The sequence below is a fragment of the Amblyraja radiata genome, chromosome 17 (assembly GCF_010909765.2).
Source record: "Amblyraja radiata isolate CabotCenter1 chromosome 17, sAmbRad1.1.pri, whole genome shotgun sequence".
Taxonomy (NCBI): Eukaryota; Metazoa; Chordata; class Chondrichthyes; order Rajiformes; family Rajidae; genus Amblyraja; species Amblyraja radiata.
This window is the reverse complement of record NC_045972.1, coordinates 43,201,842-43,219,255: the sequence shown is the minus strand read 5'-3', so window position 1 is coordinate 43,219,255 and position 17,414 is coordinate 43,201,842. Positions and strand designations below refer to the sequence as shown.

The 17,414-nt window shown below is 39.6% G+C and overlaps 1 protein-coding gene across 1 annotated transcript in view; it reads left to right on the top strand.

Moving 5' to 3' along the window:
* fto (FTO alpha-ketoglutarate dependent dioxygenase) overlaps window positions 1-17,414 on the top strand; it is a 296,064-nt gene that overhangs the window by 77,165 nt on the left and 201,485 nt on the right. The window contains exons 6-7 of the mRNA XM_033036328.1: window positions 483-626; window positions 12,446-12,565. Coding sequence (XP_032892219.1) covers window positions 483-626; window positions 12,446-12,565 — 264 coding nt within the window. The remainder of the gene's footprint in view (window positions 1-482; window positions 627-12,445; window positions 12,566-17,414) is intronic.

The window sequence follows — 17,414 nt, the reverse complement described above, 5'->3', positions numbered from 1 at the left end:
CTCGTGTGAACAGGCGATTAATGTTTGGCATGGATTGGGGGGCTGAAGGGGCCTGTTTCCGTGCTAGATCTTAATAAATGATATCTGGGCTCAACTTTTTTCAATAATTTCCTACATCTCCAGTAACTACAATATCCAGGCTTGTCCCGAGTGCCTTCAGAGACATTTAAAATCATCATCTTAAACCTCCCATCTTGTGTTCAGATGCTCCGATTACCTATCCTCATTCCACATTGCTATTAAAACAAAAAGCATATATTTATAGATAAAATACACTTGTCCCTGTTTCTTGTTTTCTAACCTTTTGTTCTTAGATGTAATACTATGTCATCTTGATTTTGCTGAATGTGCTAACTTTGCTTCTGCCCAAATGATTTTGAAATCGGCAGAACCCAGAAACCAATTTACAAATTAATTTCAAGTTTTTCTCTTGACTCAAGTCAAAATCTGGTCAATATACAGTGAAATTATGTGTCTTACAGCGGTCAACTGGTACTTTGGACTATATCTTTGGACGATGTGATGTAGCCATGAAGAACCTGCAAAATGATTCAGTGCTGGGCATTTCCTCCCTAATTTCCTTAGAAGTTGAATTTGTGAGACAAACAGAAGAGATCCACAATGAGGTACGAATAATTCAGTTTATATTAACTGTAACTTTTCCATGATTACCTAATAACCGTCTACAGCAAGATAAATTGTTTGCAATTAAATGTACTATGTTACTCAGCTGTCTGGAGACAGATTGACAATAAATATACTGCACAGCAAAAATATTTCCTCCAGGCTTATAAAATATGGTTTTGTTAAGGCCAAGAGTAAATCCCTTGCATGAATATGAGATAATTTAAAGAACTGAGATGAAGTTAGTTAAAATACTTGTGTAGGAAGAAACTGCAAATGCTAATTTATACCGAAAATGTTGGAGTAACCCACTGGGTCAGGCAGCATTTCTGGAGAAAAGGAAAAGGTGACGTTTCGGGTTGGAATCCTTCTTTCTGGGTGTCAGCATTTTCTAGTAGACTTTGAGATGAAATTAACTGTTGCCCGCCCGAATGTCAATACTACGATACACAGGCTCTGCTTCCATGCAAGGCTCACCATTTTGGATCTCTCGATTTTGATTACCAGTAATTTGACATGAGGAGGGGAGTTGCGTGCCACTGATGAGCATGACCTAATTCTGTCCCATTGCAATTAGGTCTTCATTTGCCTGGCATGATGCCCTATCCCAATGCTAAATGTTTTGCATGCCCATATTATCTGTCAAGAAAAGGTGTGTTAAGATTGCATATTTGCTTTTAGCACCTTACAGGCATCATTCCAACCAAAGATTTCAATAAAGATCAATGAATTTTAAAAGCCACATGCCCATCAATGTAATTAAAGTGAAACTTTTCACATGTAATATTTTTAATAAATGTCTGACAGAATATATTACTTATCCTTTGTTTAATCTATTTGGTTTAATTTTTTATTGCAATTTAGAAACAGAAACAGAAAAATAGACGCAGGAGTAGGCCATTCGGCCTTTCCGGCTAGCATCGCCATTCGATATGATCATGGCTGGTCATTTAAAATCAGTACCCTGTTACTGCTTTTTCCCCATATCACTTGATTCCTTTCGCCCTAAGAGCTAAATTCTCTCTTGAAAACATCCAGTGAATTGGCCTCCACTGCCTTCTGTGACAGAGAATTCCACAGATTCACAACTCTCTAGACTTTTGATGCTGGTCTCTTACCTAATCATACTTGGATATAATTAATGTTCATTATAGGATCTTGTGACATCATTGAAGTAACATACTGCCAATACAGAGAGACTGGTTATTTTGAGTCAAAGTCACTGAGCACTGTGCCTTTTGTGGCATGATTGTTTTCTTTGATGGAGTTGAGGGCAATTTCTACATAATGCTATGGCATGGCAAAGATTTGTTCATATTTGCTGTAGATATTGCAGCACTCAGCACCCTTAGTGCACATCATTGTCTCAAGGTCTGGGAAGATCTAAAGGAACAAAAAATGATTACGTGAAAGGAACAAGGGCCACTGTCATTGTCGCTTGCAATCAAATAGCAGAACTTTCAGAGAGAACTTAGTAATTGCCGGAGATAAGCCGCAACGCGAGAACGGTGAACTACACTGCTGACTGATGGCCCCTTTGAGCTTTATTTTTCTCTGCGCAAGATTGTGTGCCCGTGACTCTACTACAATAAAATGACAGTATTTTTGAACAACTGTAAAGCCAAATAATATTGCTATCTAAAGTGCTTGAGTTTGAACTGCCACATTTACAACTGTTCAAATCATGAGCCTTTTTATATATTACTCTCTTTAACTTGAATTGAAGTTGGTCCTTGGACAGTGTTTAGAAATACGACAGAGTGCAGACTTGCACTGTAAGGTCACCAGTTATTTCTGCAGTGTTGGAAATGACAGATTGGGCTGTTGGCTGCAGGTTACCCAGGAGAGTCGCATTTCTTGATTTTTGATTTATTGACTCTTGGTGGCAAACGAGGCATTGTCTTTGGTATATTTTGTTTGACTTTACAATGAGTTCCGCCGATGGACTTTGCACAGTAAGCTCCTCATGCGTTTGAACGAGCGCTCGCATACAACAAGCTGAAAAAATTACCAAGCCCTGAGATAGTTACTACAAGGCATGATTGCAGAATGTGTTGTTATCTGTGTAGGTGGCTGGCGAGCATGTGGTCAGTAATAATTTATAATAAAATAGAAGATCTGCCATGTTTGATTGATTGGTGGACCTCTGAGGCAGCTGGACCATGCTTTCTGGACCTGGCCAACCTGCAGCTCTGGGGTATAGCTACAATCGTGCTAGGTATTGATTCTTCACTCATCAGTTACCACCTTGTGGTCCTCTGAAAATTAGCTTGTGCACTGCAGAAACATTTCAGCTGCTAACACTGAAAGGGGCGAGGGTAGTTAGATACAGGATCTGCAGTCGAGAATATTGTCCTGGAAATAGGCACAGCATGGGTAATGTATGTTGCAGCATGTCAGAATAAAACGTCAATTCAGCTGATAGTTTTGCAGGTATAAAGGAAATTAAATATGGATTACCTGTGCGGGTGGCCTTCATTCAGCAAGGTTTCTAAATAATTGTCTCAGCATGACACGCACACTAAATGCCATGCTCTCTTGTAGCTGACCTTCGATATTTAATCCTGACTAAAAACCCAAGCTTCCGCCTTTAATCAATGTTTGTTTCTGTTGTGCAAACCAATAGAGTTGTTCAGATACGCATGCTGAGTTTCACGATGCATTACTGTGAGCTCGAACCGGGTAAGTGTTATTTGGAGTTTATCCGTACACAGGTTTGTGAGCCTCCATGCCTGGTGTTTGTAATTCACTATGCCGCACAAGCACAGCAAGCAGGCCCCCTTATGAAAACTGGACATTGATACTAAAATAGATTGGTTATGTTTCATATGATTTTAACTGAATCTCTTCAATCATTAGCCTTTCAATTGGTGTTGTAGAATTTCTTGCTGGCAGTAGTTAACATCAAATACATTTTGATAATAGGTGGAAGTGAATCGTCCAGAATGCTTGGAATCATTTTATTTTATTATTGTCCCTAACTTCAATAATTTGTCTAAATCATGAATGCATATATTAAACCATTTTGAGACAATGCAACTAATTCCTAAATTCTGGATGTAGAGCAAACACACGCAGAATCTAAGCAGAATTTAAGCAGAATCTCCATCATTTTGGCAACAAAAGCAAATTGTTTATTTGTATTTACAGGCGGAAAAAAATAGTTATTGTGGTACGGTGGCCTTTGTTTCCTCCTTCCATTAAACTGTGGCCCATCTTTGCTATGTCATAATTTCCACCTTCCAGAAAGCAATGTCCAAGAAGTTTCCTGATCATTTGGCTTTTGGATCATCAACATATGGCAAATTCCATACCACAATCAGGCTATATGGATAGCCTATGCTCGCTCTATGATCGGTTGCACATGCCGTTATAATTAAAAAGTAACTACAGCCTCTCTACAAATCTTATAGAAAACTGCACTCTAGAGACACACAGACATTTTGTGATAAAGAATGCATTAGAGCAAGTTTGTCCCTCATTCACATAATTATGTGAATTGATTAATTGAATGGAATTAATTAATTGAAATAATTATGTAACAATAAATTTAAAACTATAAATAAATATGTGTATAAACATATTTAACGTCAATATTGGGGCAATATGGTAAGCAGGGGGTGTTCAACGTGTTTAGGAAGGAACTGCAGATGCTGGAAAATCGAAGGTACACAAAAATGCCGGAGACACTCAGCGGGTGCAGCAGCATCTATGGAGCGAAGGAAATAGGCAACGTTTCAGGCCGAAACGTTGCCTATTTCCTTCGCTCCATAGATGCCGCTGCACCCGCTGAGTTTCTCCAGCATTTTGGTGTTCAACATGTGTTCCACCTTCTAACCAAGTTCTATGTTGTTCTAACCAAGATTATGACACTAAAATGGGTGGTATCGTAGACAGCGAAGGTTATCAAAAATTACAGCAGGATCTTGATCAGTGAGGCAAGTGGGCAAAAATGGCACACAACCCCATTTTAAGTGGGCTTACAATGGAGTTTAATGCAAATACTGTAAGTGTGAGTTGTTGCATTTTTAGAAGTCAAACCAGGGCAGGACCTTCACAGTGAATGGCAGGGGTATTGTGGAGCAGCGGGATCTAGGGGTGCATGTGCATAGGTCCCTGAGTTCTTACAGAGTTGTACAATAGCACTGGGTGTAAATGGGACATTAATTTGCTCTCTTGGCAGTCAGCATGGATTTGATGGTTAAAGTAGCTTCTTTCTGGGTAATTCAAAGTAGATAAAATGTAAAGTGAGTACTTTATCGAGAAAGTTTGCATATTAACAGTACTTATGGTTGAAATGTAAATTTCTGCTACAAATCTTTATCACTATCAACAAGATGTAGAAAGACAATTCACAACTGTGCATGATTATACTTCTATGTCTCAACTTCTAAAAATCTATTTGGATTAAATTTTCTTTGCTAATACCTTGGTACCACAGAATCAACATGTCTGAATCGTAATTCCGAATCAAAACATTGAACAATTGAACAGTACAGCACAGGAACAGACTCTTCAGCCCACAATATCCATGTAGATCATGATGCCATGTTAAACTAATCTCCTCTGCCTGCATGTGATCTCTATCCCTCCACTATAGGCACATCTATGGGGCTATCTAAAAGCCTCTGAAATGCCACAGAGGCTTCTTAAATGCCTCTTTTGCTTTGATAATTGGGAAATAGTCATAGCTTTAACTGAATGTTGTTAATTGAATTGTGTTTCCGTTTTCCCCCTTTTCACTGCAGGACTTCAAGGTCTGGAACCACCAGACTATGGAATAAAATTATTTCTGAGTGCACTGGACCAATGTTTGGGTGTGCCCAGATGTACAGCATTCTCTAGCATTATTCTTGAAATGAAGAAATTAGTTCTCCTGTAATCTTCAACCAATTGATTGTTAGCCTTGCTGCCAATCGCATATTTTTTGCAGCTGTGTTGTTAAACTCCTTCTGGTTCCAAACTATTCCTTGCCTAATGCAGCCCTCAAGTATAAAGAGCTTTATATCTTATGCAGAAATTCTTTGCCACACGCCAGATTGTACTGCTCCGACAGTTTTTCTTCACGTATATTTACTGATCCTCTTTGTGTACACCATTAACTACGGATACATTCTTTAGATTTAGGGGCAACTGTTTGGAAATGAAACTCATGCAGAAATAATAAAACATTGTATCACTTTTCGCGGTCTACCACCATGCCAATACACCAGGCAATTTTAGCTAGTAAGGCATCTTGACAAGGTCACAAGGTAAGCTAGTCCAGAAAGTCAGGGCATATGGGATCCAAGGTGAGCGAACTAATTGGATCCAAAATTGGATTGGTGATGGGAGGCAGAGGGTAGTGGAGGATGGATGCTTTTCAGATTGGAAGCTTGTGAGTAGTGGTGTACCGCTGGGATTGTTGCTGGAGCCTTTGTTGTTTGTGTTATATATTGATAGCATGGATACCAAAGTACAAGGTATGATTCATAAGTTTACGGATGACAAAATTGCAGCGCTGTGGATAACGAAGGAAGGCTAAGGCAGGATATAGATCAGATGGAAAATTGGACAGGGCATTCGCAGATGGGATTTGACACCGACAAGTGCGAGGTGATGCAAGTCAAACGGGGGTAGGGTATATGCGATAAATGGCGGGGCACTAAGGAATGTTGAATTACAGAGCGACCTAGGAGTTGAAATCCATAGTTCCCTGAAATTGTAGCACAGGTTGGTAAGGTGGTGAAGAAGTAATATGACTTCTCACTGAACAGCTCCACTCAGTCCACCTAGGTCTACGCAATCTCCCGGATGCGAAGCACTCTGACCTTTCTGTCCTGAGCTGCCTCCACTGTCAGAGTGAAGTGCTGTTTGGAGGAACTTCTAACTTCAAGTCTCTAACTTCAAGTTGCTTTCCCTCTCTCTTCGTCACTCCCCCACATTTGTTCTCCAACTAGTTTCACTGTCATTCTGATAAATTTTGCATCCTTCCTCTCAGCTAACAATGAACCATTCTACATATCCTTATCATCATCTGCTTTGATATGTGTTTTCTCACTTTATCCTGCCACATCGCAAGGCTCCTTCTCTCCTGACTCTCTGTCTGAAAAAGGGTTTCGACCTGAAACATCACCTATTCCTTCTCTCCAGAGATGCTGCCTGGCACCCCGCTGAGTTGCTCCAGCATTTTGTGTCTATCTTCGGTATAAACCAGCATCTGCAGATCCTTCCTGCGCAAGGAAAATGGCTTGTTAGCTTTCATGGTGCAGTGAGTTAAACATAAAAGAGTCAGGACATCAAGTTGCAACTTTACAAAACACTGGTAAGGCCACACTTGGAGTACTGTGTGCAGTTTGGGTCACCACACTATAGGAAGGATGTGGTTGAGCAGAGCAAAGTACAGAGAAGATTCACTATTCCTTCACCTATTCCTTCGTCATCTATTCCTTCACTCCATAGATGCTGCATTGCCCGCTGAGTTTCTCCAGCATTTTTATCTACCTGAGAAGATTCACTGGTATATTTTCTGAATTTGAAGGTGGGATGAGGTTGGAAAGGTTGGGCTTATTTTCTTTGAAACAAAGGAGGCTGTAGGGTGCCCTGACAGAAAGTCTATGAGAGGCATATTTCTAATAGATGGTCAAAATATTTTTCTCATGATAGGGATATCAAAAATAAGTGGGCATAGGTTAAAGGTGAGAGGAAGTATTTTAAAGGGGATAAACACAAAAAGCTGGAGTAACTCAGCAGGACGGGCAGCATCTCTGGAAAGAAGGAATGGGTGCCGTTTCGGGTCGAGACCCTTCTTCAGACCGGTTTAAACCAGCATCTGCAGTTCCTCCCAACATATTTTAATGGGGATTTGTGGGATAAGTATTTTTAACAGCTAGTTAATATCTGGAACTCATGACCAGAGGAGATGGTGGAATCAGATGCAATTATTACATTTAAGAAACACTTAGACAGACACTTATGTAGGGAAAGCATAGAAGGGTATAGTCCTAGTGCAACAAAGAGGATTACTGTAGATGGTTAAAATGGACGCAGTGGGCCGAAGGGCCCGCCTCCTTGTTGTACTGTGTGTATACAAAGATTAATGGTACAACATGAACTTGCATCAATAGATTAATAGAGAAAAAAGAAGCTATTTTCAGACAGAATTTAGTGAGAATGATTTAGTGGGAATACTTTATCAATGGAAATTGTAGACAAGACATTGAAGTGTATTTCCATGATTGTATAGTTGTACGTTGCATGTATCACTAATGTTGTCATGATGTCTCTTTGGACAAAGTAGTTGTTCGCCATTGCTACATTTTTCACTAAAAATATCCAACACATCTATAATCACAGTGAATAGAGGAACAGTACAATCTGGCTTGGGCAAATGAATCTCTGAGGTACAGTTGTTTGAAGTCTATTTATATTTGAGGCTAGCACTGTGCTGTGTGTTGCAACGGCTGGATGCAGTAATTTTTAACAATGCAGTAGATGCAGTGGTCCTTAATGTTTTGAGGGATTTGATCAATCTTACTTAAACAATGAATTTTAAATTCAGTGGAATTGTTTGTCCACATGTGCAATAGCAGAGTGTAATATTACCGTGCGTCTATAATGTGCTGGAACGTACCGGACTCGTGGACCATCTGCACTTACTTTGCCTGCTCACAGTGGCTGCACAAGCTAACCACCACCTTCCCCCCCCTGTATCTGACAAGCTTCTGGTGAAGTGTACGGCTTCCAAGTGGTGAGTGGCTCCTCAGCATCATATCCTGACATGTCTGCCGAATTCCCTCACAGCCTTTGACAGATCACCAGCTGGCAAAGGCTTTTTAACCACTGTTACATTTCTCTGAAAGCCAGAGACATTTTTTAAAAGTTATTCCAGTGGATTTTAAAATACCTAATCGCAAGTGTAATAAAACACTCAAAAGCAATTTAAAATAATTGAAGTTAAATTAAAAAAAGAACACTATTTATTTCTTATTTTACCGTTCGGAAGGTGCCACTTTGACCCATCAGTACATGCCAGCTCCCAGCAGAGTAATCTCGTCAGTCCTACTCGTCATTGTATATCTTTATACTCAGTCATATGCCTGGCAGTTCCATTTTGATACTTGTCTACATTATCTGAATTAGGGACAATTTCAATTTACCCATTTATCCCTGCAATCACAGGGTGATTAGTGCAGATGTCAGGGGTTATGGGGAGAAGGCAGGAGAATGGGTTTGAGAGGGAACGGTAGATAAGCCATGATTGAATGGCGGAGTCGACCTGGGGCCGAATGGCCTAATTATACTCCTGGAACAACTGAACTTATGAACCTGCACTGTCCACACCAGCAATACCCAAGGTAATGATCGAACCCCAGGTGCCAGAAATGTAAAGCAGCACTAATTGCTACACCAATGGGCCACAACAAGGTAAGTGGCTCCATTTAAAAGGACTGGAGTCACCTTTCTGATCCCAGGTATAAAGCTGAGCGCCAGATTCAAACATGCATACAGGTCTCTCTTTGTCATGTCACACCATTTGCTGCAAGACTGAATGGCAAGTCCAGCAGAGATGAAAGGAACTGCAAATGTTGCAATCTTGAGCGCATCACAAAGTGCTGGAGTAACTCAGCGGGTCAGGCAGCATCTGTGGAGGGAAGGCGACAGGCGACGTGTTGGGTTATAACCTTTCAGGGGAGAAGTGGACTGACCTCCACTAAATTTCAGCTTTTCCACTTTTACTGATGCACTCTTAAACAAAATGCGCAGTGAGTGGCTTATAACTGGCAGCACAGTTTAGATGACTTGTTGGATATGTCCAGGGATTTGTAAATATTTAGGGGAAAATTTAGAACAGAAGAGTGGGGCGGCACTATGGCATAGCGGAAAAGTTGCTGCCTTGCAGCGCCAGTGATCTAGGTTCGATCCCGACCACGGGTGCAGTCTGCACAGAGTTTGTACATTCTCCCCATGACAGCATGGGGTTTTCCCTGTGTGCTCCAGTTTCCTACAACACTCCAAAGACTTACAGGTTTGTAGGTTAATTGGTTTTGGTAAAGATTGTAAATTGTCCCTAGCGTGTAGGATAGTGCTAGTGTATAGGGATCGCTGATTAGTGCGGACTCGGTGGGCCGAAGGGCCTGTTTCCGTGCTGTGTCTCTAAACTAAACTAAAAGAAACAGTTTGTAGAATGAATTAAGGAAATTACTATTAGCTATTTCAGGCATGCAGTGAAAGCATCAATCACTCTTGTCTGATTTAGTAAAACAAATAAAATTTATATACCCTTGTTTGAAACTTCAGAAATATATCCATCTTACAGGTATAATATTTCTTCCCCTAGTCTTCTGAAATTGCAAAGCAAAATGTTAATTCTATTCTGCAGGCAGCATTTATTTAACAGTGACCTCTAGGTCAGGATACCCTCAACACGGTTTTCACTTGGTGTGTCGAGGAGGAAGCGGCGATAGTTCAACTTGCCTTTACTTTAATCTCAAGTGTTTAGATGAGCAGTACAATATGCAGGGAGTTGATGGGAATCATCAAGTTGGAAGAATAAAATGGAATTCCAGATTCAGGGACAGTTTCTTCCCAGCTGTTATCAGGCAACTGAATCGTCCTACCACAACCAGAGAATTACTATCTACCTCTTTGGTGACCCTCGGACTATCCGTGATCGGACTTTGCTGGCTTTACCTTGCACTAAACCTTATTCTCTTATCATGCATCTATACACTGTAAATGGCTCGATTGTAATCATGTATTATCTGTCTGCTGACTGGATAGCACACAACAAAAGCTTTGCACTGTACCTTGGTATACGTGACAATAAACTAAACTGAACTGAACTGAATTAGTGTAAATGAATGCTTGGTGATTGGCATGGATTCGGTGGGCAGAAGGAGCTGTTTGCATGCTCTATAAAAATGTGTCTCGAAAAACTATTTCATTACTCAGATTGGCTCTGCAGAATGGGGACAAATTAGGTTATTGGAAAAGAGAGGCATTAAGGCATTATGGAAGTCCAGGTAGAATTCTTACAGTAGAAAATTCCAGGTAGACATTTTACGGTCAGCATATAGAACATTTTCACTCTCAACAGTCAAACCTGAATTTGAATGTGGACTAAAGAAGGGAATGGACATTAATCTCATCTCCAGTGCCCTTCATAATGTTTGGGACAAAGACCCATCATTTATTTATTTGCCTCTGTACTCTACAATTTGAGATTTATAATAGGAAAAAAATCACGTGGTTAAAGTGCGCATTGTCAGATTTTAATAAAGGCCATTTGTATACATTTTGGTTTCACCATGTAGAAATTACAGCTGTGTTTATACATAGTCCCCTCATTTCAGGGCGCCATAATGTTTGGGACACAGTAATGTCATGTAAATGAAAGTAGTCATGTTTAGTATTTTGTTGCATATCCTTTGCATGCAATGACTGCTTGAAGTCTGCGATTCATGGACATCACCTGATGCTGGGTGTCTTCTCTGGTGATGCTCTGCCAGGCCTGTATTGCAGCCATCTTTAGCTTATGCTTGTTTTGGGGGCTAGTCCCCTTCAGTTTTCTCTTCAGCATGCTCAAAAGGCATGCTCAATTGGGTTCAGATCAGGTGATTGACTTGGCCACTCAAGAATTGACAATTTTTTAGCTTTGAAAAACTCCTTTGTTGCTTCAGCCCTATGTTTGGGATCATTGTCTTGCTGTAGAATGAACCACCAGCCAATGAATTTTGAGGCATTTGTTTGAACTTGAGCAGATAGGATGTGTCTATGCACTTCAGAATTCATTATGCTACTACCATCAGCAGTTGTATCATCAATGACGATTCAGCAGCCATACATGCCCAGGCCATAACACCCCCACCACCGTGTTTCACAGATGAGGTGGTAAGCTTTGGATCTTGGGCAGTTCCTTCTCTCCTCCATACTTTGCTCTTGCCATCACTCTGATATAAGTTAATCTCCGTCTCATCTGTCCACAAGACCTTTTTTCCAGAACTGTGGTTTCTCCTTTAAGTACTTCTATGCAAACATCTTGCAATGTAGCCTCTGTATTTCTGTTCATGAAGTCTACGGCAGACTGTGGCCATTGACAAATCCACACTTGAAGTGTGTTTCTGATCTGTCGGACAGGTGTTTGGGGATTTTTCTTTATTATATTCTGTCATCAGCTGTGGAGGTCTTCCTTGGCCTGCCAGTCCCTTTGCGATCAGTAAGTCCGAGCCACTTTCACAGGATGGAAATGTTAAATTCTGGAAGGCATCGCTATGAGATCAGAGGGCAGAAGAAGAAAGTTTAGAGGAGATGTGCGGGTCAGGTTTTTTTACACGGAGAGTGGTAGATGCCTTGAACGTGCAGCCAAGGGTGGTGGTGGAAACAGATATGGAAATGGGATGGAAGATGTTTTTGGCTGGACCTGTGAATATGCAGGGAATGGAGGAATATGGATCACATGCAGGTAAAAATAATTAGTTTAAGAAGGTGCCATATTCATCACAAACATCATGGGCTAAGGGACCTGTTCCTGTGCTGTGCTGTTTTCTATGTTCTGTGGTTAGATTTTTGCCAATAGTGGCAGCAATTTTAAGATCTTAAGTTAAATGAAACATTGTTTTCTATTTTGGAGGCCGATTATGTTTTATTCCTCATTTTCAATCTTTGCTACTTACTACCTAATATTTGATATTTCAAACATAGGTGATTGAAAAAAAATATGAGAGATATCAGTGCTGATGTGAAATATTTAGTTCCCCGAAAGGAGTTTTATCTTTACACAATATGTTTGCTGTGGTTGGAGATTTCTTGTCTGAAGTGGAATGATGTTTTCTTGCTGCAGGTGGAGTTTGAGTGGCTGCGGCAATTCTGGTTTCAAGGAAAACGCTCTGCAAAACAGTGTGATTGGTGGTTTGGACCCATGGCTGAGCTGGAGAATGCCTGGAAAAAAATGGAGCAAATGGTATGTATTTCTTTACATCTTACTGGATCCAGCATGCAGTTGCAGATAATGATGGAGGACGAGTCTGAAGAAGGGTCTCGAACAGAAACGTCACCTATTCTTTTTCTCTAGAGATGCTGTCTGATCCGCTGAGTTACTCCAGCTTTCTGTATCTATCTTCGGTTTAAACCAGCATCTGCAGTTTCTTCCTACACGCTATTTAATGTCCTTTCCTCATGAGCTTTATTTAAAATAAAGGAACAATGTGCAGTTCAGATTGAAATATTTCAAGATATGGATTATTCCTATTAAAACAGTACAAACACGTTGAAAATTAGGACAAGAATCAAAATAGATGAAGAGTACTCTTTGACCTGTTTTGTTCTTTGTATGACACCTATGTGACTCCGATTGGAAAAAGTTTGGTGTCAACAGACCATCCAACAATCATAAATACATGGATTAAAAACCTCAGTTGAAGTGGCACAGCTGGTAGAGCTACTATCTCACATATCCAGAGACCCGGGTTCAATCCTGACCTCGGTTGCTGTCTGTGTGGAGTTTGCACATTTCTCTTGTGACTGCATGGGTTTATTCCAGGTACTCCAGTTTCCATCCACATCCCAAAGATGTGCTGGTTTGTAAGTTAATTGGCCTCTGTAAATTGCCACTAGTGTGTAGGGAATGGATGCGAATGTGGGTTAACATGGAAGCAGGTGATCAGCGGTTGGCGTGGAGTCAGTGGGCGAAATAATCTGTTTCTAAGTTTTATCTTTCAATTCAATTCAAGAAATTTTTTTGATTCTAATTTGCCTGTAACAATTGTTCCTGTGTGACACATTTGGTCAGGAGTTAATGAAATGATGACCTCTTTCGACAATTTTCACATTGGCAGCAATTTAGAGTTCATCACCCCAGTGTCTGTGTGTTTTGGTAAGGTTTTGCTGAATGAGGGTCAATGGTCAGTGTAAATGCAGAATTAAAACAGCAGAGGACACTATTGCACCAATAGTGCATAGAACAACATCACTCACAAGATCAGAAAATCAAACTGTGCCACTTAACAACATGAGATTGTGACCTATCACCTGAAATAGTCTTGCTCACATTTACACACTGTCATCCATTTCCTGGGAACTTGTAAAATAATGAAAGAGTTACCTTGATTGATTGGAGTAGTTTTCAGGAAGAAAAATTGTTACAGAAATAATGTTATTCAATGGTAATTTTGATTTAGTTCAAATTTCCAATATGTGCACACGCTTCATATTTGTAATTTAAACTCAACCAAATTAGTAATGGACTCGAGGGATAATATTCAAGGGCTGTATGTATGTAAGATTATGAGAGCAAATGTAATTATTGAGGTTTCAATGATTCCTATTTCCCATAAAGATTTTGATCTCAAACTAAATAGGACAATATTTAAAAGATAATTGAAGAGTTTTATTTTATTCATTCTTGTTTTAGAATGTGTGTGTCTCTGGCAAGACCATTATTTATTGCCAACCCAATGGTGTTGAAGAAAGTGAACTGCCAGCGAGCTGTGGCCAGTTCGGCTAATTTAGAAGGCAGCCAAGACCACACTGAGCAAAATAGTTGAGGAAATTATGATATGTGGTCGAGGGTGGTCTGTATTTTATTTGTACCTCATTATGTATCTTTTTTCTATAAATGTAGTAATATTATGTAAATTGCAGATTGGATTGATCTAATGTTTTGGAAAGAACTGCAGATGCTGGTTTTAAACGAAGGTAGACCCTAAAAGCTGGAGTAACTTAGCAAGGAAGGCGGCATCTCTGGAGAAAAGGAATAGGTGATGTTTTGGGTCAAGCCTTCATCAGACTGAGAGTCAGGGGAAAGGGAAACGATATATAGACAGTGATATAGACAGAGATAGAATGAAAGGACGAGAGATATGTAAAAAAGTAATGATGATCAAGGAAAGGTGAAGCCCACAATGGTCCATTGTTGGCTGTGGGCTAGGTGATAACGTCACATATTCCTTTTCTCTAGAGACGCTGTCTTACCCATTGAGTAACTCCAGCTTTTTGTGTCTATCTTTGGATTGATCTAACTTCAAAGTAGTGACTAAACAATTCTGATATACACAACATACTATCAAGAAACTGATTGGCTTTGTTAGTTGGGGGACCATGGTATAATTCTGATGGGAGGGAAGATTCGTTCAATACATAAAATACAATCTAAGTTGTGCAGCTACACAAAAGCACTGAGAACTTTTTTGCAGGAAGAGAGTCAGTCAGTCAAAGTGAATGCACATCCATGGGCTGATTTGAGATTCATGCAGGTAGCTTATGGAAAGGTGGTAGCCTGGTTGCAATATTTTTTGCAAAAAGTAAGTAGCTATTTGGATCATAGCATTAGCAGGAGACGAATGAAAAGCAACATTTGTATAACATTACCAAAAATGCCGACCGTGTCATACTATGTCAATGTTATCATGACTTTAATTTTGAAAGGTCTACTCTAACGATTGTCAGCAGGAGACCTCTTCAGGCTGACAAGACTAGCATATAGATATTTTAGTTTTTGGTAGTGTACATTTGATATGTGCTTGTGAAGATGGGGTCTGCTATCTCCAAGGGAATTGTAGATCTTGCACACAATGTCATTTGCCTTTGGCTCAATTATAAATCATTAAATTGTTAGCTTTCATAGCATTTTTGCTACTAATTTAGTAAAAATGTGATTCTTGTAATTTTTTCCCCCATTTTTACAAGTCTTTTACGTTTATTAGCTGGTTGTTTTTTGGAGATTGGAAGACAAATTAAAATGGTAGCTGGGTTCCTATTACGGTGTTTAAACAAACACCCTTTTTCTGAAAACTATCAGCTGCCTGTAAAATTGTACGTTTGAGTTTAGTTTATTGTCACGTGCACCGAGGTACAGTGAAAAGCTTTTGTAGCACATAAGATAAATTAACATTGGGGAGAACCCTGTGATGTTGTGTCGTGCCTTATGAACGGGGATGTTTCATTAAGAAATGGCAGAGTAGTCACAGCAGAATCCCTGCTGAATGTAGAGTCTACATCACTTTAGATGCCTTGCTACAACATTATCCTTGTAAAAATATTGACTGCATTATCTGAATTTAAAATTGATGCTATCTGTTTTACTTTATGAAAAAATTAAATGTACGAAGAGTTATCATTTCTTTCACTTTAGCTGCCTTTTTATAAGATGGTCTTTGGTCAATGTTTTCCAATGACAGCACAATTACAAGGTATTTGTTGGAGGAATCCCTGCCACTGGTGGCGTCGAGGGAGTTTAGCAGAAGCATAGAATGGGTTAATGAGTGTCTGCAGTTTTATCAGTTCACTTTGCTTGGACTGTCATTGAGAAATTCCTCCATGCCAACCCTGATGAAATCACAAGAATCACCATTTAAACTGAAACATCATTTAAGCGCAAGAGAATCAACTGGATTTTTGATGCAACGAGGTTCCTCTGAACTTTTTCAACAAAGATATATACAACTGACGAAAGTAACTAGTTAAAAGAACATTTGTGTGTCTGAGCATAAGATGGAATGACTAATATAATGTCAGCATTGGACAGCAATTTTTAACATATTTGCTGTCAAACCAGTTAGTTTGCCATGTAGTGCTGTGGGGATTGTGGAACTGCCTTCAAACAACCGGTGGGATGATAATTGGGCTGGGTGTCCCATTTGTGCAAAGGTACAATGGCCATGCGGAGCTCTACATTGGATTTGCTCTCTCACAAGCATTTGGTACTTTTAAGCAGACATTCATTAGAAGAAGCCATTATGCTAATCTAGTGAGTTGCTATGTGATAGCCACATGCTGCTTTACATGCTTTTTTTCCATTTGTGCTACAGGAGAGGTTTAAAAGTTCACCATCTCTGTTATTGACCTACATTTGCTGAAATTTGAAAACCGTCATCAATCAAATTTACCACTGCTTTTTCCCCCCACATTTTGTAGCCTCCTTAAAGTCTATGTTGGGTACTATGGATTGCTTCAGTAAAGTCAGTTTTGCAGGATGAATCCTTCTTATTATCATATTCACTGTACAATAATGGCAGTTGGTCTTGCCAGACAGCATGTAGAATATTAAGCAGCTATTGCGAAGCAGGTTCATGGATATATGAAGGAAACAAGATGGAAATTAAGGAAGTAATATCAGAAATTAGTGAAAGGCAGTCATAAAAATATTGAGAGTCAAGTGAGTAAAAAAAATGTTACTAAGGCTTCACCTGACTGAATTTGACAGGTATAGATGTATACATTTATGTTGAATTTATATTAATTGTGCCAAGTTGTGTTAGTTTTTGACTGGAAAAGTATACATTTACAGAACCACGGGTGATGGTTTTACCGTGATACCGTGATAAGGTATGTTGACATAAATAAACCATGTGGAGTGCTGCTGTAATGAATAGAAAGTATTTACAAAATCTCAAAAGGGAATGTGGTATAACAATGGTTGGATAAAGGTAGATTTTATTGTGGCAAATCAAATGCTGTCTCGTTTATACATACGAGAAATTTCTTACCATTGAATCTTTTTTTTAAATTGCAGTCAATCCTTCAGAAATGATTAGTAGTTTCCTCTGGAATCCTGGGGAAGAGATGAATGAGTACCTCAGTTTCATAGCTCCACATGGTGTGTCTCGATTATCTTACGAATCTTGAGTTTCTTGACATTTTGCTGATGCAAGCATGTTTTCTGTCACATAACACCTTAAGGAACAGTATTTGGTGAACTGCAGTGCCAAATATCAGAGAAAATTTCGACAATATTCTATATATAAACTATAAATATAGAGCCATCTGATCCTGAGGCAGACATGTTTCTGGAGTATCCCTGAGATAATGAGACC